Raw genomic sequence first — 17,053 nt, forward strand, 5'->3', positions numbered from 1 at the left:
TGTTCGATTACAAGATGGGATCCCGCCAGCCGCGGTAAACTTGCCAGGGTGTAGTGAAGCAGGCAATGTTTAGGGCACCTTTTCTAGCCCCTTCCTCATTCTGTGGAGGTGAGCAATGCGTTCCTGAAGAGGACTGCTCAGTCGCCCAGGTAGACGCCAAGTTCCACTGCTGCTCCGGTCAGCGGAAAGCGACCATTAGACCTGAGCTGCCTGCGTACAGATCCGTGACTACAGCTCCCAGTGTATCCACACCTGCTGCTTCATTGCTGGCCCATTGCCACAGGACTTCAAGGGTTGAACAGGACACATGATGATGATGATGGTGTCTAAACTAGCACTGGATTTGGATTAAAGTGAGGGAGAGTTGCACAGCATCAGCCTCATTCTCTCTTCCCAATTCCCATCTAGATCCAGTGGCAAGACAAGAGTCAAGACGGCTGGGGGTGGGACTAGGCGACTTCCCACTAGGTGGGACTTCTGTGTCTTGTCCTGCTCTTCACGTTTCACAACGCTTACAGAGAGTGCCTTCTTGACCATTGGACCTTCCATTGGTCTCGTCCGCTCAATCTGCCGGACTTTGTCTTCACATGCTGGGATAGACATCTCCCTATCTCACCGAGGGTTGAGACCCGTCGGCTACCCTCATCTGGTTTAGCCGACTTGTCAAAGCCATTGCCCAGGGTGTAGCCGCTGTCGCATGCAAACAGTATGGGGAGCCACAGGTGAGAGTTGAGTGCCAGGTGGGGGCAAAGGATGGACAAACTACCCTGAAAGGACGCGACATGTTCCCCCACCAAAGGTACTACCCTCCCTGACACCCATACACGCCAAATGAAGTACATTTCTTCTCCCCTTCCTACATACTATGCATCATTCCCTAGCCAATATAAGATTAATGGTGAAAAAAATTGAGTAAGGTAAAAATGTAACATCCATCCATACTTGCACCCACATCCTATAAATGAATTTAAAAAACCCTATCTGTTACTTCATCAAAGAAGTCAATCAAATTACATAGGCATGACTTGCCTTCAACGAATTGGTACTGGCTGTTCCATAGTAACCCATGATCTTCAAGTAAGAATCAACATTTTCCTTGGTATTGATTCTAGTAATTTTCCCACTACTTCATTATGGAAAGTATCTGAGAATCTGAAACAAGCTGCCAGAGGTAGTAGTAGAGGCAAGTACAATTTTGTTCTTTGAAAAAGCATTTAGATACTTACATGGGTACAATGGCTATAGAGGAATATAGGCCAAATGTGGGCAATTGGGATTAGCTTAGGGGTTTTTTAAAAAAAAGGGCAGCATGGACAGTTGGGCTGAAGGGCCTGTTTCCATGTTGTAAACCTCGATGACTTCATGATTCTAAAGCATCAAATGTCATCTTAACACAATAAAGTTTACAATGGCTGAAGGAAAAGTTGATGAAAAGAAAGTTGCAGCATGAGTGGGGATGTAAAATCCTGGCCCTGGACTCTTTGGCTACTGAAGTTTGTTTGATGTAAGGATGATATATCTGAGTGCCACTCTGCAGCACCATCTTATAGACAAATACTGCAGCATGTTTGCAAGAAGATGCAGTCAAGTTTCTGGTCATATCTGAACTGCACTGCACCTGCAGATGTGCAAGTTCTATGTCATGTGATAGCTGTGGTTATCCTCCACAGCTGAAGGCATAACTTTGATCTCTTTCCCTCTACTGATTCGGACCCTGAGAAAGCAGCTCATCAGTCATTTCTGAGTGGGTTTGCTAGAACTTACAGACATGATGAGTGACATCTTGACAGGCAACACTCATTCCTGATCACCCTAGCATGTCTTCTAGCAAGTGGCACTATGTACAAAATGTCTTGCTGTGATGGAGAGGCTTCAGAAGAGCTTTTCAAAGCCATAATTGGCCTTTTGGCTATCAAATCAAGTTAGATCAAGTCCAGAACGGGGTGCTTGCCTTATCTTGTCAGCTTGGATCTTGTTTGATCAAGACGAAGGCTAGGGTGGCACAGTGGAGGAGGGGAGATGTACTTCATTTGTGAAGCTAAAATTATATTAGAAGATTTTTCAACGGTTTCAAAAGGCTTGATTTTTATATATTCTATGTCCATTTTATCATTTTTGTAAACTACCTGCACATTTAACCTGGAGTTTATCTGGAGCACGGAGAATCATGCCTGCTGCTCCCTGACTCCATAACGAGAGAATTAAAACAGGTTAAATGTACTTCTCTGGTGATGGCCTCAGTTTGGTCGCCAAGTGCCTGGAGAAATTGGCCACAGCATGCAAGCACGATGTTATAATGGCCATGCCACAACTTAAGTGGTTACATGCATTTAATAAGTGCAAGTTAAAATATGCCAGATTTGATTTACATTCTGTGCTAAGTTAGCTGATGCCAGGGCAGCAAAGCTGGTGGAGGTGAGGGAAATAATCACCTTGGATTATCACTTTTGTTGCTGATGAAATTACCAAGGGTGATATTTCCTTGTGCTTCTCTATCTGTGCTGCTGTAACTGTGATTACAGAAAACCAGAGGAAATTCAATTCCATTGATTCCTAATAGCAAATAAGCGTGTGGTGGTAGAGGGCAGGTCAGCTCAGCAGTGAAGCATTCCATGGTCTAATAGCTAACTCATTCACTGGCCCCACAGTTGAAAGAATGGCTATTGCAGCATGGTACTGGAGAACTTTGGCACCAACTCCAGCGTTGGCGCTTTAGACAGTGGAAACTTTCGGCAACTAAAGGACATATGCCTCATGTTTAGGTTTAGTATGAAAATTATAGTTAGCCCATTATTTAAAAATCATATTGCTATTAACTTTTGTTAATTGACTTATTTTTTTATTTTAGACTTCTGCTCAAATAAGGTGGGAGTGACAGAGCTTATTTTACCTTTGTAGTCACGTTATTTCCATTCTGCTGCCTGTCAGTAGTGGATGCCTGCCTTTAATTAACTACATCAATACATGGTAAAAAAAGGGATTAACTATTACAGGAATATTGATATATCTGTTTGAATGATGGCCAGTTAGGAAGAGAATGACTGGATCTACAATGAGGGTGGGGGCAATAAATGGGGAATCTTATAAGACATAACACATAGCTAGCATTGTAAAAATTACTACTATATATGCAAATATAACAAAAGTGGTATACTTACTTGGCGGGGGTGAAACCATGACCATGTAACTAATGAGTCTAGCCTGTTGCACTTGAAGTGTGCTGACGCCTGACCCAGGCTAGGGTAGAATAAAGGATCAGGTTAGCCGATGAGGTTAAACCAAGACTTTACCTGATGCAATTTTTCAAAGCCATAATCGGCCTTTTGGCTAAGATAAAGAGTCAGATCAAGTCCAGAATGGGGTGCTTGCCTTATCTTGTCAGCTTGGATCTTGTTTGATCAAGACCAAGGCCAGGGTGGCTCAGTGGTACATTGGTTAGCACTGCTACCTCACACTTCCAAGGACCTGGGTTTGATTCCTGGCTTGGGTCACTGTCTGTGCAGTGTCTGCATGGGTTTCCTCCAGGTGCTCCGGTTTCCTCCCACAGTTTGAAAGATGTGCTGGTTAGATGCATTGGCCATGCGAATTCTCCTTCAGTGTACCCGAACAAGTGCCGGAATGTGGCGACAAGGGGATTTTCACAGTAACTTCAATGCAGTGTTAATGTAAGCCTACTTGTGACACTAATAAATAAACTTTAAGATGGAGTACAATGTCTCATATTGTCAGCTTGGATCTCGTTTGCCCCACACGTGGGGACCATGAATTGGATTAAATTTGAATTGGGTTTTTGGTTGGAATAAAAATACCAAAAGATGTGCAAAAAATAATAAACTATATAACATATTAATACTTTAACTGAGAATAGTGTAAGATTAGACTGAGGCAGAACCAGACATCCAATCTGAGCTGTGCTTCAAACCTGATCTGGGAAACCCATGACGGGGGTCAACGCGACCAGAAGATCCTGCTGGTTCATTCACCCATCACCCTTGCACTTGCTGACCTATGTTGACTTAGAGTTCAGCAACACTCATTTAAAATTCATGCATTTAAATGCCTCCGTGGCCTTGTCCCATCCTATTTCTGTAACCTCCTTTTGCCCTACAACTGTCTGAATTCTGCATTCTTTTATTGATAGCCTTTAGTATCTATCCAAATCTCTTTGCCTCACCATTGGCACCTGTACCTTCAACTGCCTAGGCCCTAAACTCTGTAATTTCCTCTCTAAACCACTCTGCATTTTTACTAATATCTCTTTAAGAAGCTTTTAAAACCTAACTTTTTTGACAAAGCTTTTCAGTATCTCCCTTTGTGGTTCAATGTCAAGTTCTGTGTTGTAATGCTCCTGTAAAGTGCCATGGGATCTATTACTACATCAAAGGAGCTTTATTACTGTAAGATGTTGTAATGTCACAATTACCTTTACTCAATAAAAATCTTTGCTCATGTAAAGTTCCAAGAAGTTTTTTAAAAATTCTTGAAATGTACACTGTGATTGCAAAGACCAAGGCTAGAGTTTTACTACACTGTCTGCCATGGGAATCAGAGCGGAAGAGGAGTGGAGCATGGGAAGTTCTGTTGACTTTGGGTGGAATTATACAGTTTCAGAATGAGCAAAGTCGTAAAACCCTACCCCAAATGTCGACATCCAGGATTTTTCTGTAACAATCTTCTGAATACTTCTGGACAAAAATTGTGGCTTTGCACTGACTTCTGGCACTCACTCTGTGTTCTGGGGTTTTATGTGTTGGAATCTGAGGTATCTGTACTTATTGCCAACATATGCTTGATTCAGCTGCATATTTATAGCAGTATAACCACTGTCCTATCAATAAATATATACTGCTGTCAGTGTTTAGTGGCATTTCTTTTAAACTGTATATTGAATATCTTTTACTGTATATTGAATATCTTATCATTTTGGAGAGTGACAACTGTTTCATATGGATAAAGTGCACTTGTGTCACCTGCACTTTTAGACATTTTGGTAATCCATATCTTAGTATGTACTGGATAAATATAGACATGCAGCCACTATACATGTTGTAGTCCATCATCGTGTACCTCATCTAAAAAATATCCTTTCTCTGACCTTCAGTTGTGAAAAGCTCAGTTACTGGGCAGTAGGGCATAAGCTGTATTGCAATGAAACATTCCTTCAAAATTTATTTTTTTAAAGATTGCCATAATAATGGTTAGTTTCATATACTATGTCACCTACCACAGGAAATGTGTGACATAATGCCAGATCAAATATGTATGCGTACCTTTTTAACTTAAAGAATTATAGCAATTACATTGCACAGATAAACTGGAGCTCATGGAGATTACAACAGCCTGTTGGAGGAAGTCCAGTGTGATCAGCTTGATAAAAAGGCTTGGTAGGTACTCTGTACTAAAGGATTTTTAATGTTCGTGTGAGGTAGGCTATGTCAACAACGCCAATTTTTTTAAAAAATGCATCAAGATTGTCCAGCAAAATAGAGTGGACTACTAAAGCCACAGAATGAATGCCTAATATTAGAGTGTAACTATCTAATTAAATACTGTAAAATAAATTAATTTAAAAAATGAAATTATTCTGTATTATTGCCTTGAATTAGAAAATCAATTATGCATCCAGGTTATTAGAATATTATAATAAAAATATCTGTGGTTTTAAATCATAACATTATTATCAAAATTAAACACTAATTATTCAGTAGTTGCATTTTCATCAATTATGTCTGATTTAAAAAATGAAATTATTTGGTTGAAAATTTGCTTTGAATGTTTTTATTCTGTTGCTCCATTTCAGTAGTTTGTAATGCCTGGAACATTAGCCAATAAATCTAATTTAGTATTAGTTTAAAAATAAATGAATACATCTAGCTATGGAATTAGGAAGCGAAGTTTCAAAACAAAGTGCAGCAAAAATTATAATATTTTGGGGACAATCCAATTTGAGAAACTACGGTTTTAAGAGCATATTTTAATTGTACACAAGTGTATGTGTCAATGAAATGAGTCCAATACCCTGTTTACACATGGAGATTGAATTCAGGTCTGGCAAACTTACATGAAATGAATTCATTTTCCTTAGTGTTGATAGTTGCTGCCGTTCTAAATAAGGACCCACTGACTGATAGTATCAGATTACCCATGTGATACTTGTACAGACGTATCAAATAGGAGCAGAAAGCTGTAAGAGAAAACAGGATCTCAACTGTAAAAATATTTTAAAGGCCTCACATTGATACCATTTTGGAGTATTTACTTAGGATTTAAAATGTATGAGAACAACTTGGGCTGCTTTCAATGATGAATTTTATTTTTAACGTCCCATAATTCTCCAAAGTATGTGTATAGGAATGTTATAGATGATGTCGACTTCCACTTCTATGATTGATACATAACTCTATAGTCCATAGCACTTCAAAGGAGGGCCCTGCAACCGATTCTGAGGAATTTTGTCAGCTGAGGCCAGTTTTACATTGACAGAACTCAGCGTAGAGAGAGAGATATCCATCATGTTACCTGCAAAAAACAATTTTAAACAAAATAACACAGTGGTCTGTCAAATCTGTGCAAAGCAATGGCCTGTTCAAGCTCCAACCGAAAAAGAAGTGGGCATCCACCACTGTAAAAACAATGTTGCACACTTCGGCCTAGCAGGCATCCATGGATTCAATGTTGAGAGCAGGAAATGCATCAAATGGCCATATTTCCCCCATTAAGTGGGTGCCTCAGCTACTTAGAGTATGAACACGGAGGAAAAAGGACATAGCAAAATATGTGAGCAATTTTTAGCCCCATATCTGCCACTAATGGGTGGCCATTGGGAAATCTAAGTCAAAATATTGAAACTTCAAAGGTAGCATTTTGAGCTCTTTGTGTGCCTACGTTTGAGCAGGTGTGTGCACACTCACAGGGGAGGCTTATCACCTGTGCTTTGTCAATAAAAGTGTAAACATATAAATGTAAACATTCAAATTAGTGGCAGCTGTGAAATAAGGATCAGTAGACCAATACTGTTACAGAAAAAAGTAAACATAGACAGATGAATGGTTATTGACCTAAAATGTTGGATTGTAATTTTGGCAGGTACTGGCCTCCAGTAACAGGATTAAATGGGGATCTAAATGGCTGCTGTCCTATAAAGGACTGCAAGCATTTCCCTATGTGGGAGGTCCAATCAGAGGGTCCCAGCACTGACCAACTGGAGTCCCATTGGGAGTGGTGAGGCAGAAAGGCAAATGTGAGTTGCCCATGGATGCACTCTGCAAATCTGAGAATGAAGGCCCTCAGTTGCTAGTGTTAAAAGTGTGAAGGGGGAGCCCATGCTGTGGTTACCATCTGCCTCTTCCAATTTGCTGTCTTCAAGGGGCTGAAAGGCCAGACAAAAATCCAAATTTCCTATCTTGCAGATGTGCCACTGCTGACCTTTTAGGGACCACTCAGAAGCAGGTGTGGCATAGGGCAGTCAATACAATTCCCACTAAGAAGCAAAATGGAAGGAGTGGTCCTGGTATTGGTCTTCTACATAACCTGCATCCAGCATTCCTGGAACTGGTGTGGAGATGCTGGCATTGGACTGGGGTAAACACAGTAAGAAGTCTGACAACACCAGATTTTGCAAACTTGGGTTCATGTCGCACTATCTGTAACCCCCATGACTTGCCTGGGTTTGCAAAACCTCACTTACTATACTGTCTGGAGACAATACACATCTCTTTAACCTGTTCTCAGTGCTCCTTCCACTCACATTGTTAGCCACTTTAAGACTTGAATAGCAGGTTAGGTGTAAAGATTTGCATTCTAATCAGTAATCTGTAAACTGCCTGTGCTCTATATGCTCTGTCTGAGGCCAGAATTCTTCATTCACCTGACGAAGAGGTAAACCTCGAAAGCTTGTGAGTTTACTATCAAATAAATCGGTTAGACTTAAACCTGGTGTTGTCAGACTTCTTACCTGGAACTGGGCAGGAACAAATTTCTAGACCATAGTTTCTACAGCTGGAGTACTGTGTGCAGTTTTGGTCGCCGCACTTGCGCAAGGATATTTTGGCCTTGGAGGGAGTACAGAGGAGGTTCACTCGTCTGATACCAGAGTTGAGGGGGTTGAACTATGAAGAGAGGCTGAATAGACTGGGCTTGTACTCGTTGGAGTTTAGAAGGATGAGGGGGGATCTTATTGAGATGTATAAGATGATGAAGGGGATGGATAGGGTAGAGGTGGAGAGGTTCTTCCCGCTCAGAAAGGACAGCAGGACTAGAGGGCACAGCCTCAAGATAAGGGAGGGGGGGCAGTTTAGAACGGAGTTGAGGAGGAACTTCTTCACTCAAAGGGTGGTGAATCTCTGGAATTCTCTGCCCGTTGTAGTGGTGGAGGCTACCTCGCCAAATGTATTTAAGACACGGGTAGATAGGTTTTTGGTAGGCAAGGGGACTAAGGGTTATGGGGAGAAAGCGGGAAAGTGGAACTGAGCCACTTCAGATCAGCCATGATCTTATTGAATGGCGGGGCAGGCTCGAGGGGCTAGATGGCCTACTCCTGCTCCTACTTCTTATGTTCTTATGTTAACCTGACTTATGCACAATGCTTTTTGGCTTTCTATAGGACCACTGAATATTTGGAAAGTTAAAATTCTCACTGTATTGACAGAATTTTATGGGGAGGCAGTGACTCCAGTTGACATTGGTCAGCTGACCTCCACTTGTTTGGCTCACCCCAGGGTGATTTAATGGCAGTTGAGTTGTTATTTGACTCGGTCTCAGGGTGTGGCTTCTATCTGGGAGGAAATCCCACTCTGAGAACGGCTGATTAATCAAATGGCCTGCAGCTGCTTAGTCCCAGCAGTGCCACCAAAAGTAGTGGACACTGCCTCGGACAACAGATAGGTCTCAATGAAGATAAGCCATTGAGGGGAAGACCCAAGTAAGTCCAGGGTTTTGTTGGAGGCAGGACTTAGTTCCAGGCAGCGCCATATAGTGCCTCTTCCAGCCACTGCAATGCTACACCTTGAGTGACTAGAGAGCTGCCAGCCAATCTGATTGGCTGACTGCTCTCCAAGACCAGAATTATTCCTGGATGAGGCCGGAAGCCCCACCTCATGCCAGTTAGCACTCTTGAAAGCATAATGTGATATTGGGGCTGCTGGAATCGGCGGGGATATGTTCCCTGCCAACTCTTAGGATGGTGGAGGCTGAACCTCTGTTATCCTAAAAATTCAGACCAGGGATCCTATTAATCCAAAACAATGCCTTTGGGTGCCCTTTTAAATATTGTTCCAGTTGTGTCAGTCAGTTTCTGAGATGAATCCTGCAAGCCTTTACCAAACAGATTGGCTGTCTTGTAGGTTTTCCTTCCTGCCCAGTTAAAGCAGGTTTGGTATCCCAAAGCCATCATGTCACTCCAATTTAAATATATTAATCAGACATCAGCCAGTTTCTGGCAGACAATTTCCTACCTGAATGAGTTGGTCCATAAAGATCAGATCATGTAATTTGTGGGAGGAACAGGATGGTCAATTCATTTCCTACTACATTCCTGCCAGGCAGATGAGTTACAAGGCTGAATTTTCAATTGCATGTGGAGGTGAGGTTGGGTTCAAACATGCACTGAAAATAGCACGTCATTTATTCAACACTTCCATGACGCACTGGAATTTTTTAAAGACAGGGCAATGAAGGAATCCGCATCCTCCAGTCAACTTGCTGTTAAACTCATTGAAGAACCTGTTAAAAGGCTGGAGAGGAACAGAAGCAAATTTTCATGGATTAAAAACAGCAAGTGTGAATAGTCCAGGGCACATCAATGCACAGCTGTCGGGAGCATGCATTGGGGAGCGGTGAGGGGAGCAATTTTTTAATTGTGGCTGCTCATGGAAAATATTGCATAAGAAAGGATATTCAAATGGAGATGCTCATTCTGTTTGCCAGTTTTCCAGTGTTCGAGAAGATTTACTTGAGTGCAAAAGGAGTATGCATTCGGGCACTGGTTTGGATCATTAGGCTGCTGGTCCTTTGCTGTCTTGCCTATTCTTCCTGCTGTTCGTCCAGACAGTGGCAAGCCTAGCAATGGCTGCCGATTGCCTTGTGAAACCACTTATCAGAACTGATTCCTGCTTTCAGCACCCAAAGTCCCTAATCAGATGTTGAACTTGCCTCTGGGCCAAACGACCATTCCCTTTAAAAATCAGGTTACATCACTGTCTGACGTGGTGGCGTCAGGACCAAAAGTGATCTGGCTATTAGAATCCCAACCGAGGATTGAGAGTCCAGACCACAATCAAGGCTAACGATAGTTGACCATCTGCTATCTTCTAGGCTACAGTAGGAGTCATTACAGATACAGGCCACTATTCAACCCACAGGATAATACAAGAGGCTGTTATGATGCCCACCAGCATATTAACTGTGGCATGCGAGCCAAAAAAACGAGGCTGCAGCTATTTAGCATCTTTGATGCTTCTTGTAAATCCTATTTGTACTGAACTTTAGCCGCATTTTCAGTTTTATTTAACATTTCTAATGCTTCAGTTACTTTTTTAACCTGAGATGTACATGGTCAAGCTTTTGAATATTTCATCAAAAAGGAAAGCCATTAATGATAGACAAGTGGCGGAAATAAATAGTTTTTTTTTACTTTGCTGTTAACATGCTATGATAATCGACAACATCTGCCCCATTGCATTAGTGATATGCAACTTGAGAACTTGAATTTTCTTTCAGGAATGTTTGTTTGTTAATGGTACTGTTCAGACAGTTTATTGAATATTCTGTTTTTTGCTCAGCTTCTCCAGTAGGCAACGGATACATCAAACCGCCAACAACACCTGCGAGCAGCTTACAGGGTGACAGAGGTCCACCAGCCATGATGCCCATCAATATCGACCCTGATATTAAGTCAGGAGAATATGTCTTAAAAAGCGTATTTGCCAACTTTACTACTCTGGCTGAAAGAAAGATTCGCATCATCATGGCAGAACCACTGGTAAGTTAGAGAGCAATTTTTTTTAGTCTGTGGTCCTGTAAAATTGGTATAGACTGAGATTCTGCGCTGTTCCCATTGGCAGGATCTACTGTCCCACCGACAGTGCAACCCCGCTGCAGATTTCCAGGTGGCATGGGTGTAGTCAATAGGAATTCCCATTAACACCAAGGGACTAGAAGATGCTGCCATCAGCAAGCGCTGTGCCACTTCCTGCTGTGAGAAACATGTTGCAAGGAGGCTAGTGAATTACCTTTGCCTCCTTGCCGTGGTCCTGCCAGCTCATTTCTTTCCGGAACTAGCTTTTCAAATGAAACTCTGTCAATCTCATTCATAAAAGTTATTGCAGGTTTATTGAAAGTTGCTACTGTTCTTCCTGGGTATTGCTCACAGATTAAGGCAAATGGTTTAGTAACCAGGGATGAAGCATCTTCTTCTGAATATCTCTCATCAAGAGCCCATTATTGAGTTACATTGTACAATTTAACTCACCTATTTGTAGTTCCAATGGATATGTTGTTTTATGTTACTGACACTCTCACAGCACCCTCAGCCTGTCCACTAAAAAAGGACTGCATCCCAAGCAGAAATGGGAGAAATGTAGACCTGGCTGGAATCTTGCTCAGCCACTTGCTTTCAAATATGTGATATAACTGCATGTATGGAGCAGTTTTCTTCGCAGCTGAGTTCCAGAATTCCACATTTCTCAACAGAGCTGAGACAAAAGCGAGCTGTCTCCTAGCCAATCCTGATCACCAGTGATAGTTGTTGTCTTATGTGAAAGCCTCTGCTCACTATCTAACCCAGCCGAAATGTGAGTCTGTTCTGATGCTTTAGAGAAATTAATGTATAATGGTACCTCTTCAGGAATCAGTTCTGAGATGTCTACCTTGCGATGCCCAGGTTGTTGGGAAGAATGTATGGGAAAGGAACAGAGGTTAATGACAGAGTGGACAATACTGAGGGACTGAACAGCAGTCGATCAGAAGCATCACAATGCAAGTTTAAGTAGTCAAGCTGTGTGCCTATGGATTCCTCAGAGATTTATGAAGGCATACAAAGACTATTCTGTCAAGGTTTATGGCCTCAGAATGTCCAATGGTATATTTGTTGTAGGATTACAGCTCTCAAGCTCAGACTGCACCCTGAGTTTGGGTGGTCTTGTTTCTTTCTTTGTTGTTGTACTGTCTTGTCCTGCAAAAGGAGAAAGTATTATTGGGTGATTTGTAAAAAGGGAAGTGCACATTTTGAGCCTACTGCTTCTTGTGCAGAGGCTGAGAGTTAAAAGAAACAAGATATGAACAGATTGACTGCTGAATTGAAAGCAGCTTGCTGCAATGTGTAGTGAGGAAAAGCCACAATTGCCACAAGAGAAGTTGGCAATTATGCAAAAGCTAGCAAGCTTGAAGAGAATTGTGCTAGCATGGTAGCATGAAGAGATCCTCCCACCTTCCAGGCACTGCCCAGGCATGATTTTCTCTCCACTGGGGGCTACCGACGGATACCCTTGCATTAGCTGTGTTGCCAGAGTACCATTTGTCAGGTCCTGTTGTGAATCCCATGATGTGGGAAATCCGAATGTGGAGAGAATAATAGAGCAGGGAAGCCCACTCATGAGATGTTAATGTGTGTAATAGTGTTCCCAACTTTCATGGTGGGAATTCCATTATGTCATTGGTGGGGGGAGTGAAAACATTCTGAATGGAAATCCTGCCATCATAAAAGCTTTTGGGGACTGGCTTGCCCGCCCGTCGAAAACAGGAACAGAAAATTCCGACCGCCATCAGATAAGTGTGTATTTGTATTGAGGATGAAAATTGGTATCATGTGTTTGGTGGTGAAAGATATGATGGAGGGCAGAAAGAGTTTTTGGGAAAAAGAATAATCGCCATGTGTTGTTGAGAGCTGGGTGATTGATATGTTGTATTCATTCTTGTTACTCAGGCTGATGCAGATCATTGAAGTGCATGAATGTGCAGCAATGTGTGGCAGGGTATTTTCCTTGTTACTTGTACTTCCAGGTCTTATGTATGATGATCCTGGACCTGACAACCCCCAACAGCCTGTTTTCATGCCCATTGATAAAATTATAATTGTCAGTTGGAAGGGCCATGACTCCACCTGGATTGTGATGACAGGCCCATTTTCTTCTAAGAGAATGTGGGTGTGCAGGTGAATTCAGCTAACTCTGCAGGCACTATGGTGTCAGAAGTTGCAAGACAGCTTCTCTTTCACATGGAAAAGGAATGTCTTGAAGGTCTGTGACAAAATACCTGTGGAAATGGTATCAGTAAAGAATAGGGTGAAAATTGATGTGAAGTATGGACTGGAAAGGCTGGCTATTGGAGAGGATGCGTTGCCTGGTCCAGATGGCTTTTTTAATATTCTTTCATAGGATCTATTGCCCATTCCTAATTGGTTTTCAGAAGGTGAGGCCAGCCATCTTCTTGTATCGTTGAAGTCCATATTGTGTAGGTACACCCATGGTGTTATTAGGAAGGGAGTTCCAGGATTCTGGCCCACCAGAAGCGAAGGAATGACGATATAGTTCCAAGTCAGGATGGCGAGTGACTTGGAGGGGAGGTTGCAGGTGGTGGTGTTCCCATGGATATACTGTCATTGTTTTTCCAGGTAGTTGAGGTTGTGGGTTTGGAAGGTCTCAAAGGATACTTGCTGAGCAGCTGCATTGCTTCTTATAAATGGTATACACTATGCATCAGTGGTGGAGGGAGTGAATGTTGAAGGTGGTAAGTGGGGTGCCAGTCAAGCCTGGATGGTGTCAGACGTCTTGAGTGCTGGTGGATCTGCACTCATGCAAGCATGTAGGAAAGCATTCATCACACTCCAACTTGTGCCTTGTAGATGGTGGACTGACTTTTGGGAACCCAGGAGGTGAGTTACCGCAGAATTCCCAGCATCTGACCTGCTATTGTAGTACGCATGTGGTTGATCCAGTTTAATTTCTGGTCAATGGTAACCCCAAGGATGTCAGTAGTGGGGGATTCAGCGATAGTAATGTTGTGAATGTCAAGGAGGATAACTGGATTTTCTGTTGCTAGAGATGGTAAATTGCCTGGCATTTTGTGGAGTGAATGTTACTTGTCACTTATCAGCCCAGCATGATTGGTGTCCAAACCTCGCTGCACAAGGGCAAAGATTGCTTCAGTATATGAGGAGTTGTGAATATTAGAAACATTGATAGAAAATAAAAGCAGGAGTAGGCCATTCTGGCCCTTCAAGCCTGTTCTGCCATTCATTATGATCATGGCCGATCAACAAATTCATTACCCTAATCCTGCCTTCCCCCCAATACTTCTTGATCCCTATAGCCCCAAGAGCTAAATCTAATGTCTCCTTGAAATCACACAACATTTTGGCCTCAACTAATTTCTGTGGTAGTTAATTCCACAATTCACCACTCTCTGGGTGAAGAAATTCCTCCTCACCTTAGTCCTAAACATTTTACCCCTTATCCTCAAATTACGACTCCCCCCACCATCAGGAACATTCTTTTTGAATCTATGCAGACTAATGCTGTCACAAATTTCTAAGTTTTTATGAAATCCCCTGTCACTTCAATGAATATAATCCTAACCAATTTAGTCTCTCACATATGACAGTCCTGCCATCCCAGGAATCAACCTGATAAACCTTCACTGCTCACCTTCTATAGCAAGGATATCCTTCCTTAGATAAGGACACCAAAACTATACACCATATTCCATGTGTGGCCTCACCAACACGCTGTAGAATTGCATAAAACACCCCTATTCCTTTACTCAAATCCTCTCGCTATGAAGGCCAGCAAACCATTTGCATTGTTTACTACCTGCTGTACCTGCGCACTTACTTTCAATGTGCAAGGACACCAAGGTATGGCTAAGATAGTGAGAGTAGACTAGCACAGAATATAAAAACAGATAGTGGAAGTTTCTACAAATATATAAAAAGAAAAGGAATGGCTAAGGTAAATTTTGGTCCTTTGGAGGATGAGAAGGGAGATTTAATAATGGGAAATGAGGAAATGGCCAAGGCATTGAACAGGTATTTTGTGTCCGTCTTCACAATGGAAGATACATATAACATGCCAAAAATTGATGGCAAGAGGGCTGTGGCAGGTAAGGACCTAGAAACAATCATTATCCCTAAAGAAGCAGTGTAAGGTAAGCTAATAGAACTAAAGGTAGTCAAGTCCCCTGGCTGTACAGAGGGACCTGGGTGTCCTTGTGCATGGATCACAAAAGTTGGTTTTCAGGTGCAGTAGGTAACTAAGGAGGCAAATAGAATTTTGTCCTCCATTGCTAGAGGGATGGAGTTTAAAAACAGGGACGTTATGTTGCAACTGTGTGAGGTGCTGGTGAGGCCACGCCTGGAGTACTGTGTGCAGTTTTGGTCTCTTTACTTGAGGAATTGTATACTGGCACTGGAGGGGATACAGAGGAGATTCACTAGGTTGATTCCAGAGTCGAGAGGGTTGGCTCATGAGGAGAGACTGAGTAGGCTGGGACTATACTCATTGGAATTTAGAAGAACAAGGGGGGTATCTTATCAAAACATTTAAAATTATGAAAGGGATGGATAAGAAAAAAGCAGGGAGATTGTTTCCACTGGTAGGTGAAACCAGAACTAGGAGGCATGGCTTTAAAATAAGGGGGAGCAGATTTAACTCTGAATTGAGGAGGAACTTGAACTTGAGGACGAATGAGGGGGGATCTCATAGAGACTTATAAAATTCTAACAGGACTAGACAGGGTAGATGCAGGGAGGATATTCCCGATGGTGGGAGAGTCCAGAATCAGGCGTAATGGTCTGAGGATTCAGGATAGACCATTTAGGATGGAGGGAAGGAGGCATTTTTTCACCAAAGAATGGTGAGCCTGTGGAATTCATTACCACAGGAAGTGGTTGATGCCAAAACATTGAATGAATTCGAGAGGTGGCTGGATATAGCACTTGGGGCAAATGAGATCAAAGGTTATGGGGAGAAAGTAGGATTAGGCTATTGAGTTGGGCGATCAGCCATGATCACAATGAATAGTGGAGCAGGCTCGAAGAGCTAAATGGCCTCCTCCTGCTCCTATCTTCTATGTTTCTATGAACTTCATCACCCAAAGGGTTGTGAATCTGTGGAATTCTCTCCCCAGTGAAGCAGTTGAGGTTTCCTTGTTGAATGTTTTTAAGACAAAGATAAATAGGTTTTTGAACAGTAAAGAAATTAAGGGTTACGGTGAGCAGGTGGAGCTGAGTCCCCAAAAAAAATCAGCCATGATCTTATTGAATGGCAGAGCAGACTTGAGGGGCCGAATGGCCTACTCCTGCTTCCAGTTCTTATGTTCTTTTCCACCTTTCTCAGTTTGTACCCTTTTAAATAATAATTTGCTTTCTCATTTTTGCTACCATAATCCTTGAAGTCCTGTGGCAATGGGCAAGCGATGAAGCAGCAGTGTGGATACAATGGGAGCTGTAATCATGGACTTGCACACAGGCAGCTCAGGTCTAATGGTCATTTTCTGCTGACCAAAGCAGCAGTGAAACTCGGCGTCTACCTGGGTGACTGAGCAGTCCTCTTCAGGAACGCACTGTTCATCTTCGTAGAACGAGGAAGGGGTTAGAAAAGGTGCCCTAAACATTGCCTGCTTCACTACACCCTGGCCAGTTTACCGCGGCTGGCGGGGATCCCATCTTGCGATCGAACAAACAAAATAAAACACAACGTGACACCACTCACCATTGGCTCTTGGAATGTGCACACGCTTTTGGACAACCCTACAGCAGACAGACCAGAGAGAAGAACAGCCTTAGTTGCCAGAGAGCTTGCAAGATACAACATTGACATTGCAGCCCTGAGTGAAACTCACCTTGCCAATGTAGGTCAGCTGACTGAAACTAGAGGTGGATACACTTTTTTCTGGAACTGTCATGGTAGCGATGGGCATCATGATGCTGGAGTTGGATTTGCCATCAGGAATCACCTTGTTCGGAAACTTGCTAGTCTACCCAAGGGTGTGAACAACTGGCTTTTGACATTACAGCTTCTGCTACAGGATAGAAGTCAAGCCACCCTGATCAGTGCCTATG

The 17,053-nt window shown here is 42.5% G+C and overlaps 1 protein-coding gene across 6 annotated transcripts in view; it reads left to right on the forward strand.

The window, feature by feature from the left end:
* The window catches only part of fryb (furry homolog b (Drosophila)), a 360,066-nt gene that overhangs the window by 64,658 nt on the left and 278,355 nt on the right, over positions 1-17,053 (forward strand). For 5 of the 6 annotated variants that reach the window (XR_013888056.1, XM_080197438.1, XM_080197440.1 and 2 more), the window contains exon 2: positions 10,779-10,978. Coding sequence is in view for 5 of the 6 variants with exons in the window: in XM_080197438.1 (XP_080053564.1) it covers positions 10,779-10,978 (200 nt within the window). In the remaining variant the exon portion in view is untranslated. Of the gene's footprint in view, positions 1-5,125; positions 5,385-10,778; positions 10,979-17,053 lie in introns of those variants that run through there. The other variant, XM_080197442.1, reaches the window with a different exon arrangement.

Source organism: Carcharhinus amblyrhynchos, chromosome 10 (genome assembly GCF_965287045.1).
Source record: "Carcharhinus amblyrhynchos chromosome 10, sCarAmb.v2.hapA, whole genome shotgun sequence".
Taxonomy (NCBI): Eukaryota; Metazoa; Chordata; class Chondrichthyes; order Carcharhiniformes; family Carcharhinidae; genus Carcharhinus; species Carcharhinus amblyrhynchos.